The sequence below is a fragment of the Dasypus novemcinctus genome, chromosome 4 (genome assembly GCF_030445035.2).
Source record: "Dasypus novemcinctus isolate mDasNov1 chromosome 4, mDasNov1.1.hap2, whole genome shotgun sequence".
NCBI lineage: Eukaryota > Metazoa > Chordata > Mammalia > Cingulata > Dasypodidae > Dasypus > Dasypus novemcinctus.
In genome coordinates, this window is record NC_080676.1 from 9,430,233 (window position 1) to 9,446,048 (window position 15,816).

The 15,816-nt window shown below is 60.0% G+C and overlaps 1 protein-coding gene across 1 annotated transcript in view; it reads left to right on the top strand.

Annotated features, from left to right (window-relative positions):
• The first annotated feature begins 730 nt into the window (after positions 1-730).
• Positions 731-15,816, top strand: part of SPSB4 (splA/ryanodine receptor domain and SOCS box containing 4) — a 65,630-nt gene continuing 50,544 nt past the window's right edge. Inside the window, exon 1 of the mRNA XM_004447994.5 lies at positions 731-1,560. Within this exon, the coding sequence (XP_004448051.1) occupies positions 867-1,560 (694 nt within the window). The 5' untranslated portion in view covers positions 731-866. The remainder of the gene's footprint in view (positions 1,561-15,816) is intronic.

The window sequence follows — 15,816 nt, forward strand, 5'->3', positions numbered from 1 at the left end:
CGGATGGCCACCTTCTGTCCACGTCCTCAGGTGTCCTTGCTGGACCCTTGCTCTGTGTCTTGGTTCTCAAGCCAGACAGCACTTTAGGTGGCTGCTCCAACTCCCCTGGGCAGCCAGGGCTGGGAACCGATGGACTTTCACGTCTCGGGCCCCCGTGTCACGGAAGCTGTGTCCCCCCAGCCTGGGCACTGGACCCAGCCTTGGGAGTGAGCACCCTGATGAATGGCCTGTGCGTGAGCCTTGGGTCAGTGCCCCCGGGTTCTCACTGACGCTGTGATCTTGGGTCAGTGACTTCAATTCTCTGGGCTCCGTCTTGATCTCTAAAATAAGATGATCTAAGTGCAGGGCACGGAGTCTGCAGCCAGCTGGCTTCAGTTTGTCTCTTGGCCTGGCCACTTAGTAACTGTGGGACTTTGGCTAATTACATACCCTCTGTCAACTCCTTAGCTTTCCCCTCTGTAAAATGGGAAGAGTACTGCATAAGTCTCAGAGTGAGGTTTCAAGGATTAAATGAACTTAAGAAAAAAAAGCAAATCATTTACAAGAGTATCTGGCCTATGGCAAGAACTAGATGTGTGCCAGCTTTATCAATTTAATTATTGCTATTAACAATACGTGCGAAGGGCCAAGCCAAGGTGCGGGCACACGCGAAGGGGTCAGAAGCCGGCTGTCGCTGCTGCTGTTGTAACCCGTGCCCTCTGCTTCCCTCCAGGAGCTGGTGCCCCTGCTCCGGCCCGGCGGCGGCTGTGGCGGTCTACGGCCTGGAAGTCCGGTGCTCGGCCCTGCGGCCCATCCCCGGCTACGGGGAGCGGCGGCGCCCACGAGGTAGCGGTGGCCTGCTGCAGCCGCCTCCCCCCCGGTGAGCCATGGGCCAGAAGCTCTCAGGGAGCCTCAAGTCGGTGGAGGCGCGGGAGCCGGCGCTGCGGCCGGCCAAGCGGGAGCTGCGGGGCGCAGAAGCGGGGCGGCCGGCGCGGCTGGACCAGCTGCTGGACATGCCGGCGGCTGGGTCGGCCGTCCAGCTGCGGCACGCGTGGAACCCCGGGGACCGCTCTCTCAACGTCTTCGTCAAGGACGACGACCGGCTCACTTTCCACCGGCACCCGGTGGCCCAGAGCACTGACGGCATCCGGGGCAAGGTGGGCCACGCCCGCGGCCTGCACGCCTGGCAGATCGACTGGCCGGCGCGGCAGCGCGGCACCCACGCCGTCGTCGGCGTGGCCACGGCGCGTGCGCCCCTGCACTCAGTGGGTTACACGGCACTGGTGGGCAGCGACGCCGAGTCGTGGGGCTGGGACCTGGGCCGCAGCCGCCTCTACCACGACGGCAAGAACCAGCCCGGCGTGGCCTACCCGGCCTTCCTGGGGCCCGACGAAGCATTCGCGCTGCCCGACTCGCTGCTCGTCGTGCTGGACATGGACGAGGGCACGCTCAGCTTCGTTGTGGATGGCCAGTACCTGGGCGTGGCCTTCCGCGGCCTCAAGGGCAAGAAGCTGTACCCGGTGGTGAGTGCCGTGTGGGGCCACTGCGAAGTCACCATGCGCTACGTCAACGGCCTTGACCGTGAGTGGGGCCGGCGGGGGGCGGGCACGGGGAGGCCCTCCCCGCTGTCGGCGCTTGCTTTGTCCTGTGCTGAGAGGCCTGGTGAGGACGGGGCTCGGGGGCCAGGGTTCCTGGGTTTGAATGTCAACTCTCCCTTCCTGTCTCGGTGATCTTGGATGAGTTTTGTTTTTTTTTAAAGATTTATTTATTTATTTATTTATCTTCCCCACCCCGCCCCGGTTTTCTGTTCTCTGTGTCTATTTGCTGCATCTTCTTCTTTGTCCGCTTCTGTTGTCATCAGCGGCATGGGAATCTGTGTTTCTTTTTGTTGCGTCATCTTGCTGTGTCAGCTCTCCATGTGTGCTGCGCCATTCCTGGGCAGGCTGCACTTTCTTTCGTGCTGGGCGGCTCTCCTTATGGGCGCACTCCTTGCGCGTGGGGCTCCCCTATGCGGGGGACACCCCTGTGTGGCACGGCACTCCTTGCGCGCATCAGCACTGCACATGGCCAGCTCCACACGGGTCAAGGAGGCCCGGGGTTTGAACCGCGGACCTCCCATGTGGTAGACGGACGCCCTAACCACGGGGCCAAGTCCGCTTCCCTTGGATGAGTTTTTTAACCCCTCTCTTTCTCAGTTTTCCCACCTGTGCCAGTGGCACAACGATCGTTTTCTAGCTCCAGATGGTTGTGAGGCCTGAATAAGGTGGAAGCAAGGGGCTCCCCACAGCGCCTGCACCCGAGCACGTTGCAGGTGGCTCTAGTAGGAAGGATCCTGGGCCCCAGGGCAGGGACGAGGAGAAGACACCGTTCCTGGACTCGAGGGCCATGCACTTGGGTTGCAAATAAGTAGTGAAGAAGTATAATACTGACTACCTCTTGCCGACCCCCCAGTGTGGGCCGAATACCCAAATTTCAGCCCCCCCGTAGGCAGACACCGGGTGATCTGGCTGGGGGCAGCTGCCTCTCATCTCCAGCTGATTATTGCCTCGTAGGAACGAGAGCCCTGGATTGTGAAATCTAATTTTTTTTTCCCCAAGAGGACCCAGAAATCTAGATTTTGTGTGAACTCTCCCAATTTTTAAAGTTGGCAGCTGCTGAGAACACTGTGTGTTCAAACAAACGCCCCTGCGGGCTGCAGACGAGCGACAGGCTGCCGGTTTGGCCACCGGGCACCTCCCAGGCCTCTTCTGGTTTAATCTCACAGCCACCCCGTGAGGCAGCTTAGAAAACTCACAGTGGCAGGCATGGTTGTTGGTTTCAGGAGGGAGTCGGAGGGGCCTGGGGGTGGGAGGCCCCGGGGGCTGCTGACGAGGTGACTCTCAGCCTAGCGGGGGACCTGGAGTCAGGCAGGCTCAGTGGACGCATCCGCCGACCAGCTCTGGTCAAGACCGACTTCCTGACCCTCCCCTAATGATGCACACAGAGGTGGTGTTGACAGCGGGATGCCAGTTTGTTTGAAATGGGAAATCTGTCGGCCAGTGGGGCGCTTCAGGACCTCTGTTTCGGAGATAAGGAAACCGAAAAGCAGAGCTAGAGAGAGCCGGGACTGGGGTCCACTCAGCTCTGCCGGCCCCCGAGGCTTTTCCCAGGCTCCCCCGCTTTGGTAGAGGAACTGAGAGGAGCACTCCACAAAAAAAAAAAATCAAGAACAAGATCATACTCAGGTGAAATGGACATTTACTCGCGCGTGGGCTGGCTGGCTGGTTTTGAGGGAGGGGAAGGCAACAGAAAAGCGGTGGGTCCGCCCAGCCCTCGGGTATAATCGGCGACCCCCTCGCTCATGTTTTATTTTCAAACCTGCTGGACTGAGATGGCAGTTGTCTCTCCACCCAACTGGCTAAATTGAGGAGCAGATGAGTGTGTGCTGAGAAGGGCTGGTTGAGTCATCGCCGCACCTGGGAAGAGCGTCTGACCGCTGGCAGCCACGGCAGCCAGGCACACCCCAGGGCGGGGACACCAGCCACCACTGCAACCGCTCTTTATTGAATGGAATTGGAAAATTTATTCGCCAAAATTGGTTGCTGCACTACAAGGGTGGCCTTTGTGTGTCAAGACTCTGGAATCCGATGTGTCTTATTTCCAACTGCATCCCCAATACTCAGTGTTTTTGTATCTTTGATGAGTCACTCTTCACTTCCGAAGGCTCGTTTTGCTCATCGTAAATGGGACGGTATCTGGCCTCTTTCATAGCTGCTGTGAGATTTTCTTTGTTGGCACCAATAATGGGGTAGCCGGGCTTAAACCGTGACGTGGACACCCGGGGCAGGGGTCACCAGCGCCAAAAATTGGCCACCTGGGAGGCATCATGGCCCTGGGCGTTACCTATTGCTCAGTTTCCAGGTTCAAAGTCAAGGTGCTGACGAGGGTGCAGCTAGCCTGGCCTCGCACGGGGGCGGTCAACCACGGGCCCTTCCACGGCCCTCTTCCGGGAAGGGCGGTCGTCCCGAGGGCATTTGGACTCCCGAGTCCTGCAGGTGGCTGGGGAAGCTGGGCGAGGGCCTTGGCTCCCAGGGCTGCTGTGACAGATCCCGCACGCTGGCTGACTTAAACTCAGGAACTTAGTGTCTCCAGTCTGGGAGGTCTTCGACCAGATTGAGGCCTCAGTAGCCCGTGCCCCCCTGAAGTCTGCAGAGCCCCGGTGGCGGCTCGCCGGCAGCCCGTCTCTGCCTCCACCACGTGGCGCTCCATCTCTTTCTGTCTGTTCCTGCGGCTTCTGTTTCCGTGTCCAAAATTCCTCTGCTGATAAGGACTCCAGCCGTCTTGGATTGAGGCCGCCTCGATGCAGTCTGGCCTTCCTGATAGGGTCTTTGAAGCCCCTGTGCCCCAAGGCGTGTGCGCACACAGGACCTGGGGTGGGGCTGGAGCGTGTCTTTGTGGGGGACGTGCTTCCTACCACAGCAGAGAGCCCCTCCCTGCTGGCGGTGGTGTTTCAGGTGGGCTGGAGCTGGGGGGCCGTGGGAGGCAGAGGGAGGTGGCGTGCGGTGAGCCTGTGGCAGCTCCCGTGCCGTGGCAGGGCCATGCCGGCCCCTCTCCCACTCCACAGGAGTGTGATGCAGAAGGGAGGGAGCTCAGCTCCTCTGGACTTGGGGAGGTCCCTCGGCAGCCCAGGCCGAGCCCCGACCACAGGGTGGTCCCGAGGACGGGCTGCAGTGGTGTCTCGGAGGGGGTACCTGGGCCAAGACTTTGTGGCACCTGTAGCCGGTGGCGTGGGCTGCGCCCCCCCAGTGGGTCCCTGGGCGCTGGCGGTGGCTTGGCTCCGGCGAGCTCTGAGTGCGGTTGGGTCCTGAGGATGGGGGGGACTCTTGAGCCAACTTTGGAGTGGACGTGTAAGCACGTCCCCAACCCCACACTGACGGAGGCGTGGGGGCCGGAGTCGACTCCACGGCGTGCGGCGCAGAGAGGCAGGGCCCGCCTGCCGGGAGCCGGGGGGCACCATCACGCAGGGCCCTGGGCCGCCTCCCATAAGGGCCTGGGGAGGGTCTCAGCCCCAGCAACCAGCAGGAGGCCGCGGACAGCTGTTGCCTCCTCTTCCTGAACCTTAATGTTCTCGTTTGTGAACGAGGCGGGGGTGGGAGGGTGCTGAAGTGCACCTGTGCGGAGCAGACACACAGCAATTGCTCTGGTCAGTAGGTGAGCTGGGGCAGGGCCTGCGGCCCCCTGTGGATTACAGCCAGAGGGGCTTTATTCACGATGGCCGGGCGCTGGAAATAACCCCCGTGTCCATCGACCGATGAATGGATCGAGAAATTGAGTTGGCAGCGGACTTGGCCCAGTGGTTAGGGCGTCCGCCTACCACATGGGAGGTCCGCGGTTCAAACCTCGGGCCTCCTTGACCCGTGTGGAGCTGGCCCATGTGCAGTGCTGATGCGCGCAAGGGGTGCCGCGCCACGCAAGGGTGTCCCCCGCGTAGGGGAGCCCCACGCGCAAGGAGTGCACCCGTAAGGAGAGCCACCCTGCACGAAAGAAAGTGCAGCCTGCCCAGGAATGGCGCCGCACACCCGGAGAGCTGACACAGCAAGGTGATGCAACAAAAAGAAACACAGATTCCCATGCCGCTGACAACGGAAGCAGACAAAGAACATGCAGCAAATAGACACAGAGAACAGACAACCAGGGTGGTGGGGGAGGGGAGATAAATAAATAAATAAATAAATAAATCTTAAAAAACAAAAAAAACTGTGGAGTATACGCACGATGGAATATTATACAGCGGTACGAAGAAACGAAGTTGTGAAACACGTGGTTGAACCTGGAAGGCATTATGTTGAGCGAAGCAAGCCAGACACAAAAGGACAAATTCTGTATGATTGCCCTGTTATGAACTAGATATATTCTGTGAAATGTGAAGATGGATAGAATTGCCTATATAAGACCGTTTTTCTTTGAAGCTGAACAAATGTAAGTTAATACACAAAATGTTAATATCAGACAAAAAATTAAACCAGTGAAGGAGACTAGACACAGAGGGCTACCTAGTGTATGAATCCATTTTTATGAAATGTAAATATAAATTTATAAAGAAAAAAAAAAGTGACCTTCAAGGAGGCTTTTCTTCTGTTGTGATGGAAGTAAGTTAATGCATACACTTTTTTCAAGTTTTGAGATTTTGTGACCAAAAGAGCAAAGCTTAGAAAGGGCTGCCCACATTTTCCTATTACCCATGCCTAATGCTGCACGTCTGTAAATGTAATTGTTCTTAGGCTGCTCTGTGGAGCGAAGCATCTCGGGGGTGACTGTGGGGGGCCGGGGCGCCAGGAGCCCTGCCATCTGAGTGGGCCTGGCAGGCGTGGAGCCAAGCGCTGGCACGGGGCCAGCCGTACCCAGCCGACCAGGCCAGGGGCCCAGGTAATAACAATAGCAATCACAACGATGACTCATATATATGCTGCCTCTGCTGGCCTCTGCTCCAAGCGTTTTACAGATTTGAACTCACTGACACCTTGTCACAACCCTTTGAACTTAACACCTGAATTATCATCTTCATTTTTTGAGGAAGGGCTTGAGGCACAGAGAGCTTGAGTCAGTTGTTCCTGGTCACACAGCCAGTCATTGGGGAAACGAGGATTCAGACTGAGGCAGACTGGCCCGGCGGACACCTCGTGGAGATGTTCACAGTCAAGGCAGAGAGAGAACTCCCACAGAGTCGTGGCTCCACCCTGCAGGCCGGGCTGCCAACCCGCGGGCGCCCTGCCTCTGGCGGCGAGTTGGGTTGAGGCCGGAGATGCTGTCGTTTCTCCTCCTCCCCCGGGGCCTCCTCCCAACCCCCAGAGCTCCCGTGTCCTGAAGAGCCGCGCTGCATCAACACCGCCCCAGCAGTGGCCCTGAATCTGACGTGCCGGGGCTCCAACTCGAAAACGTCCCTGCCAACGTCCCAGCTGCTGCGAGGCGCGGCGCTGGCCTGGCGCTTGGAATCTGCTCGGGGCTGGGCTCTGGAATCGCTCCTTGGCTCCCCCAGCAGCAACTCCTTCCACATGCTGGCGGTTGGAGGGCTGACGGAGTGACTCTGACTTTGTCTTGGAGTTCCTGGGTGCCTCAGGGTGGGGGCCCCAGACAGAGAACGCGGGCGCCGGCTCTCCAGCAGCTCTGGCTGGGGGCCACGGTGCTCCCACTCTTAGCTGGAGCCTCCCCGTGTTCCGAGCCCTGGGCGGGGCGTTTTACTCATACTATTTTTTAAATTCACACAGTAAGCCTTGAGGCAGGCTTCCTGTTGTTATTCCACTTTCCAGATGAGGAAACCGAGTCTTAGGAAGGTGAGGGAGTTGGCTAAGGCGGCACAGGTCGCTGTGCTTGGAAGCGGGTGCCGGCCCCCCCCCACCCTGCCCCCGTGCAGACCAGCTCCCTCTGCGGCCCAACCCCGAGCAGGGCCTCGACCCACAGGGGGTGCTCGGGGCTGCCTTTCTGGAAGGGTGGGGGGTGGAGTGGTCAGGGTGATTGTATTCCTTTCCCTTAACGCTGACCTGGTGGCTTGAAGCAGCAGGAGGTTGTTCTCGCACAGTCTGGAGACCCCAAGTCTGAAGTCAAGGTGTCGGCCGCGGGCGCTGAGGGAGAAGCTGCCCCTGCCCCTCCTGGCGCCTGGAGGCTGCCAGAAGCCTGGGCTTGCAGACGCCTCCCTCCCTCCCAGCCGCCGTCTTCGTGGCCTTCTTGTCTGGGTCTCTAGGCCTGCGTCCACTGCTCTTCTCTGACAAGGACTCGTTCCTAGATTTAGGGCCCATCCTCAATCCAGGATCATCTCACCTCAAGAGCCTTAATTTATTTACAGCTGCAAAGACCTTTTTTTTTTTAAAGATTTATTTTTATTTATTTCTCTCCCCTTCCCTGCCACCCCAGTTGTCTGTTCTCTGTGTCTATTTGCTGCGTGTTCTTCTTTGTCCGCTTCTGTTGTTGTCAGTGGCACAGGAATCTGTGTTTCTTTTTGTTGCGTCATCTTGTGGTGTCAGCTCTCCGTGTGTGCGGCGCCATTCCTGGGCAGGCTGCACTTTTCTTTCGCACAGGGCGGCTCTCCTTACGGGGCGCACTCCTTGCACGTGGGGCTCCCCTACACGGGGGACACCCCTGCATGGCACAGCACTCCTTGCACACATCAGCATTGCGCATGGGCCAGCTCCACACGGGTCAAGGAGGCCCGGGGTTTGAACCACGGACCTCCCATGTGGTAGGCGGACTCCCTGACCACTGGGCCAAGTCTGCTTCCCTGCAAAGACCTTTTTTCCAAATAAGGCCACATCCGAGATAAGGATGCAAACAATTTGGGGGGCACAACCCGATCCTCCCTGAGAAAGGATGTGCCAAGCCAAGGGCAGCCGCCCCTTTCTAGGAGACCCTGTGGTGTAGGAGGGGTGCACTTGTCGGGAGTCTTTCGCTCATGTATTCATTCAGCCAACAAAAAGGAGCGCCTTCGCGAGCCCCCCGCAGCTCCCCCCGTGGCCGTTTCCTCCCCATGGGCAGCGTCACCTCCAGCTCTGCTGGACGAAGGAGGCAAAGCCCTGGGCGAGGGGCCTGGCCTCGAATCAGTGCTTAGCAAGTGCTGTCGTCGCGGTCACTGACGCGCGTCGTCGGAGCTCCTGCCAGCGCCTGGCTTTGTGGCCGGGCCAGCCTCACAGGCAGGGCCTCGGTTTCTCATTCTGTGAAATGGGGCTGCTCGCACTGTCGGCTCAGGCGCTGGGCCTGCCCGGAGGTTGTGACCCCTGAATGTCCCATCCCCTCTGGCCTGGAGAGGCCCTGGGTGGGTGCTGTTCGGGGTAGGGTTGCCTAGTGGTCTGTGGAGGCCCCCCCCCCCGGATCTGCTGGCTGCTGCCCCCTGGGACCTGGAGAGAACTGAACCTGGTGACCGCAGTCGCTCCCGTGGCGGCTGGGCAGGGACGCAGGAGCGCTGAGGCCTCGGGGCTGCCGGAAACACCCTGTCGTGCCGCGCTCCACCGCAGGCCTCTCACCCGGGCCTGGGTCTCAGCCTTCCTGTGGCCCCCGGCTCTGGGCTGGACAGTGACCGCCTGTCAGTGGAGTTGACGGAAACCGAATTCCTTCCTCTACACCGCAGGCCCTGGTGGCTGAGGACTGCTGCAAGGCCCCCACTGCTGGTCCCTCTCCTCTCTGTACGCCCCCGCTCAGGGCTCCATGGGTCCCCCAAGAGGCCATTTTACGGCCTTTCCCTGGCCTGCTGCCCGGGATGCTGGTGCCCATGGGATGGGGTGAGGTGCGGTGCCATGCAGCCTCGATGGAGGCCGGAGGCTACTCAGGGCCTGGCCGTCCGCCCTCGGCCTTGCCACTGGCTTGGGGTCTTCTGGCTGTGTACCCTCTCTCTTAACCACCCCTTCCCCGTCCGGGCCCTGTCTTTTGTCATCTGGTTTAGGTCCAGCCAGCCCAGGGTAAGGGAGGGGCCGGTGGGGAGGGAACGACGGGGCCAGAGAAGCCGAGCTCACCCAAGGCACCTCCTTTCTTCTTTGGCTTGAAGGAAACTCTCCTGTTTATGGAGCACCTACTTTGCGCCAGGCCCTGCGCTGGCTGCGCTCATCCATTCCACCTCTTAGCCACCCTGCCCGGTAAACGTTTCCCTCTCCAGCTCACGGACGAGGCAGCGGAGCTTCCAGAAGTCTGTAGAACTTGTTCGTAGCTCCTAAAGAGCAGCGCTAGGGATCTGGCCTGGGTCACCTTGGCTCCAGAGCGTCCGGCCTCGCTGCTGCCTCCACTCGCGGAACGGGTGGGGAGAAGCAGGGAAGACCCGTCAGGCGGGGGGGGACCCCGACAGCCCACTCCTCCACCCTCGGCCCTGCCACCCAATGGGCCCGGCCCCCCATCTCCCCCCGGGGCGTCAGGGCGCTGGAGCCCGCAGGTGCAGCTCCCGTGCCGCTCGGACAGGGGGCTTGTCCCCCGCGTCGGCCCCGGGAAGCCGCATTTCCAGCTGTCGTTCCTCGACGGTTTAATTGATCTGCCAACGGTATTTACTGGCGCAGCGGCTCGGCAGAGGAGGCTGGCGGCCGGCCAAGGCTGCTGGTATCGATGAAAACCAAAGCGGGTTTCCTGCCAGGATGACCGCAAGGGCACCGTCCCCTTGCCGGGGCTGTCCTCGGCCTGCGCGGGACCCGCGCCCTTCCTGCTCCTCGCTCGCTCGTCGTCGCCCTCCCGCCTCCTCGACGTCTGGACCTGGCTCCTCTCCTCCGGGCGGCGCAGGGCCCCCCCGGCCTCCCGTCGTCACCCCGCTCTGCCGCCCTCCCGCCCCGGCTCAGCCCCGGCCCGAGCCAGCGCTCTGCCCCCGCCCTGCACCCTCGGGCAGCCCCGACCACTCTGCCCCCTTCACGAGTTCGTCCTTCTGCCAATGTCGGCTCCCCCAAGGGGACATGACGTTCCTCAGGGCAGGCCTGCGGCCCAGGAGGGGGGCGTGCGGACGCGGAAAGAGGGAGGACAAAAAAAATAGATGCCTGCGCTTATTTGTAAAAGATGAGCGGTGGAGGTGGTAACATTTTTTTTTTTTAAGATTTATTTTTTTGATTATTTCTCTCCCCTCCCCCCCACTCCAGTTGTCTGCTCTCTGTGTCCATTTGCTGGGTGTTCTCTTTTTTTGCCCACTTCTGTTGTTGTCAGCGGCGCGGGAATCTGTTTCTTTTTGCTGCATCATCTTGCTGTGTCAGCTCTCCGTGTGTGCGGCACCGTTCCTGGGCAGGCTGCACTTTCTGTCGCGCTGGGCGGCTCTCTTTACAGGGTACACTCCTTGTGTGTGGGGCTCCCCTACATGGGGGACACCCCTGCGTGGCAGGGCACTCCTTGCGCGCATCAGCACTGCGCATGGGCCAGCTCCACACGGGTCAAGGAGGCCGGGGGTTTGAACCTCGGACCTCCCACTGGTAGGTGGACACCCATCCACTGGGCCAAGTCCCCTTCCCAAGGTGGTAAATTTAAATGCTACCTAAGAGTGGACACCAAAGAGCCCCTCAGACCGTCCCTCAAGCCCCCCAGGTCCCCTTCGTTCCACCACCCCCCCCCAGTTAGCAGTTTCTCACACATCCTTCCAGAGGTATTTATGACCTAGTTTTTACATAAATGGGATCATACTGTAAACATTTCCCCCCTTAATGGACCTTGGCAGTTGTTTACAATCAGTTAATACCGAGCTGCCTCTTCTTTTGTCCCAGCTGTGTGGTTGTCCAGGAGTGGTTATATCGTCGTTTAATTATTCAGATCCCTCCTTTTGGGCATTTAGATAGTTTTCAATATTTGAGAATGACCTTTTTTTTTATTTTTATTTTTGTTTCTCTCCCTGCCTCCCCATCTGTTGTCTGCTCTCTCTGTCCATTCGCTGTGTGTTCTTCTGTGTCCGCCTGCATTGTTGTCAGCAGCACCGACAGTCTGTCTCTCTTTGTTGCATCATCTTGCTGCATCAGCTCTGTGTGTGTGCAGCACCACTCCTGGGTGGGCTGCACTTTTTCCGCACAGGGCAGCTCTCCTTATGGGGTGCACTCCTTGCGTGTGGGGCTTCCCTACACAGGGGAGCACTGCACATGGGCCATCAGCACTGCACATGGGCCAGCTGCACACAGGCCGGGAGGCCCTGGGTTTGAACCCTGGATCTCCCATATGGTAGGCAGATGCTCTGTTGAGCCAAATCCGCTTCCCTGAGAATGAACTTTTGATCCTGATTTGAGCCCCTCTCTGCCCGCTTCCTGGCTCGTTGACTTTGGAGGTGTTATGGAACGTCCCTGGGCCTCGGTTTTCCCACCTGTGCAGCGTCACCGAGCACAGAGAAGATGCGGGCCATGAAGCACGGCCCGGTGCATGACTCCGGCAGGTGCACGGTGGAGGAGCTGTTGCTTCGCTCTGCTTGTCCCGCCTTGCTGACCACCCACTGGCGCATCGTGGGCGCTCAACAACGCCTGCAATGGTTTGTCTTCTAGTTTACAGTCCAGGAGGATCACGTTAATTTGTTATCAGTGGGCTTCAGACCCGCTGCTGGGCTGAGGCCACCTGAGTCATCTGATCCAGCCAGTCCTTACTTAGGGTGCCAGCACCGTGAGGCACCCGGCACGCGAGGGTGCACAGAGTAGGGCCTGGCTCCTGCGTGGGCTGCTCTGTCGCTGCTGCTGATGCAGAAGGAGCATCTCTTTGAGGCAGGGGCTGCGTCTTGGCCTTCTCACCCCCCCAGAGCCCCCCTTGGAACCGAGCACAGAGAAGGTGCTCAGTGACAGCAGTGACTGCATGGCCTTCCACCCCCGAAGGCCCTTTCCGTGCCCTGCCACGGCGGCCGGCTGAGAGCCCCACCTGGCGCTGGCCGGACCTGCACCCACCTCCCCTGTGTGCTCTGTGGGGCTCATCTGCCCCCCTCACGGGCCAAGTGGGCCAGCAGGGTGGGCCGAGCCTTTCAGTTCAGGGTCCTGCATTCACAAAAGGAGCAGACTTTGAGCTGAGAAAAGGTCCGGCTCGGACGCCGTGGCCCAGCGGCGAGGACAGGCTTTCCCTCTAAGCACCGTCAGGAGCGGTTCATCCAGGAAGTTCTGCTGGGGAAAGGGGACTTGGAAACGCAGGCTCGGTCCCACGAGCATCGCCGGGACCAAAGCAGAGTTACCTGGAGCGGGCACTGGAATTGCTGCTGCCGTTGTCATCCTGGAGTGGTAGTTCCTCCTGGGCTCAGGGCCCTGGATGCAGCCCCAACTTGGTTTCTAGTTAGCAGTGACCCTGAGCAAGTCATTTCACCCCTGGCCTCGGTTAACTCATCCGTAAGATAGAAATATAGGGGAAGCGGACTTGGCCCAGTGGTTAGGGCATCCACCTACCACGTGGGAGGTCCATGGTTCAAACCCCGGGCCTCCTTGACCCGTGTGGAGCTGGCCCATGCGCAGTGCTGATGCGCGCAAGGAGTGCCGTGCCACGCAGGGGTGTGCCCCGCATAGGGGAACCCCACGTGCAAGGAGTGCACCCCATAAGGAGAGCCGCCCAGCATGAAAGAAAGTGCAGCCTGCCCAGGAATGGTGCCACCCACACGGAGAGCTGACACAGCGAGATGACGCAACAAAGAGACACAGAATCCCGTGCAGCTGACAACAACAGAAGCGGACAAAGAAGACGCAGCAAATAGACACAGAGAACAGACAACCAGGGCAGGGGGGAAGGGGAGAGAAATAAATAAAATAAAATAAATCGTTGAAAAAAAAAAAAAGGAAAATACTTTTTTAAAAAAGATAGAAATATAAATTTAATTTGCCACGGGGCGCTAAGGTCCTGGATTATATATACAAAGTGAGGGGCTAGTGCCTGGCCCAGAATAGGATACTGACAAAATGGGAGGTTTGAAAATTGCCAGTTATGGCAATTACTGCTCTCACAGACAAGCCAAATTATCGTTAGCGTGATTGAACATGGAAATAATTATCGTTATTAAATTTCAGGCCACATTATGAAATTTGAGCAATTTCACACCAACAGGGATGTGTTGCCTTTGGGAGGATTATGACTTTTTAAGATACGTGATAGAAACGCCCCCCGAGGCTCAGGCCACTGGGCGTTGGTCACAAATGAGCCGGGGCTGGGTTCTCCTGCGAGCAGCTTCAGAGGCCTCCAGCTACACGCCCTGTGCGGCTGTGCTTGTCAGCAGGGAGTCTCCTGTCCCAGCAGCGTCCTCACCAGCTCTGCGCCAGGAGGACGTCTGTGAGGAAGGAGCGCTGGGGTGGTGGTGTGAAGGACAGCCTCCATCCCTGAAGAGTTACCAGGCCTGGCTGGGGGCCAGCTGGGGCAAGTGGGGTGGGGGCGGCTGGACCCCTGCTCTGGAGGAGCTGGCAGGTGGGTGAGGGCACGGCCTGGGTGGTGGGGCTGGAGGGTCCCTGCCCAGCGTCCGCTGCAAGGCCCACATCTCACAGGTGGGAGCCGAACGGACCTGCGAGCTGGAGGGATTGTCCAAGGCACCGGCCAGTTAGCGGCGGAAGCAGAGCTCAACCTAGACCCCCAAACCCCCTTGAAAATGCCCCTCATCAGAAGCGAGAGAGCCAGAGCCGGAGAATGCAGGGCAGTTTGTGAGTCAGAATCGGAAATCCCATAGAGACGGTGGGAGTGCTGGGTGGGGGCCGGCAGGGCCTCTGGGGTTAGGCCTCGAGGCTTGGCTGTGTCTGCAGCCCCTCGGTGGTTTCCCGATGCCTCCACCTGTTCAGACCCGGCCCTGACGCCCGCCCAGGCTGCAGAACGAGGGGTGCAACGCAGTCCCAGGGGCCCGGGCTGAGAACTGGGTCTGTCCACTTACTTGCTGGGTGACCTGGGTGTAAGTTTCCCACCCTCTCAGCTCCTCGGTGTCCTCGCCGGTGAAGTGGGTGTAGCCGTGGCGCTCGCCCACAGGGCTGTTGTCAGCCGTGCCTCTCAAGCTCAAGTGCAGGCTCCGGGTCGTGGGTGCGGGTGGGGCCCGAGGGTCCCACTTCCAGCAGCCCCTGGGTGGGCTGGGAGGCGTAAACGGTCCCTGCGTGCGGGCCCCTGGCACTCGGCCCTCTCTCCCACGATTCCGAGCCCGCCTCCGGCCGCTCGCCCCCGGCCCTGCCGCCCTCTAACCCCCACCCTGGACCTGCAGCCCCCGGCTTCAGCTCGTGCCGCCCTCTCTGTTGGAAGCGGCCAGCTTCCCCTGCCCCAGCAAGGTCCGCGTTGCCAGGCCTGGCTCTGCCCACCGCCCCTCCTGCTCGTCTGGCACCGACGGCAGCCCCTGGGCCTCGCTGCGCCCTCATAACCCTGCGCGCCCTCTGCCTTCTTTCCTCCTCCTCCCTCTTCCCATCCTCCCCAACCACCGAGTGACTCAGTGCACGTCTCCCCAGACCTACGTGCTCACGTTTGCCCGTGAGCTGCATACAAGTGCGTGCACGTTATCAGCCACGCGTTTTCCCGAGGGTGACTGGAGTTTGGGAAGGGATCACCGGGAACAGACGTAGGCGTTGGCTGAGCGCTCCCAGAAGTCCAAGCGCTGCTTAGCACTGCCCAGCCACAGCAGGAAGTGCTGTCTGTGTGTCAAGTCATTTAATCCACACGGATGAGGCGTTGTTAGCCCATTCCACCCACGGGGAGACTGAGGCCGAGGAGGCTGGGAGCCAGCCCGAGGCACCCGCCCGGGAGGGGGCCGTCCATGGACTCGAATCCAGGGCCCACGCCTCCGCTCTCCCCAGGGTCACACTGAGCCCTCCTCATTTGAGCAGGTGGTCCAGGCCCTGGCTTTAGCTTAGCCAGAGCTGGGGCACCGGCAGCCTCCGCTGCCCCCGCACAGCCAAACTGCGCTCGTTCTCAGCCCGTCAGTTTGGAATCGGTGGTGATGCTGGAGGGCTGGGGAAACGGCGAGTGGAGTAAGCACATCTGCAGGGGGCACGTTTCAGTGACTCAGGAGAGCCGACGGCCTTCTCGGCTGGCAGCGGCAGGTAAATTGCCGAAGGTCAGGGAACCGCCGAGGCTCCCCGTCCCATCCCCCGGTGGGGGCGAGGGAGCGGGTAGCGTGAGTAACGGCGCACCCAGACGCTAACAAGCCTGCGAGGCTAGGCCTTCCATAACTCAAGTTAAGCCTGTGTGGTTTAATAGCCCTTCTTCATCAGGCCTTCCAGGACTCGCTGCGGCCTTAATGATTTATTTCCTTGGGATGAAATTAAGCGCAGACAGCGCAGGCTTGGAGAATGCTGCCGTGCCTGCTCCCCTCTCGGCTGCCCTCGGCCCTGCCTTGGCGACACGCCTCCTGGGAGCCCCGGAGGGCGCGGGCTGCCCGGCACGGGTGCCCGGGCCCGCGCGGACCCCCGGGGCCTCCCCATCTCTCGGCCTCTGAGGCTCCCAAACCGGGGAGCA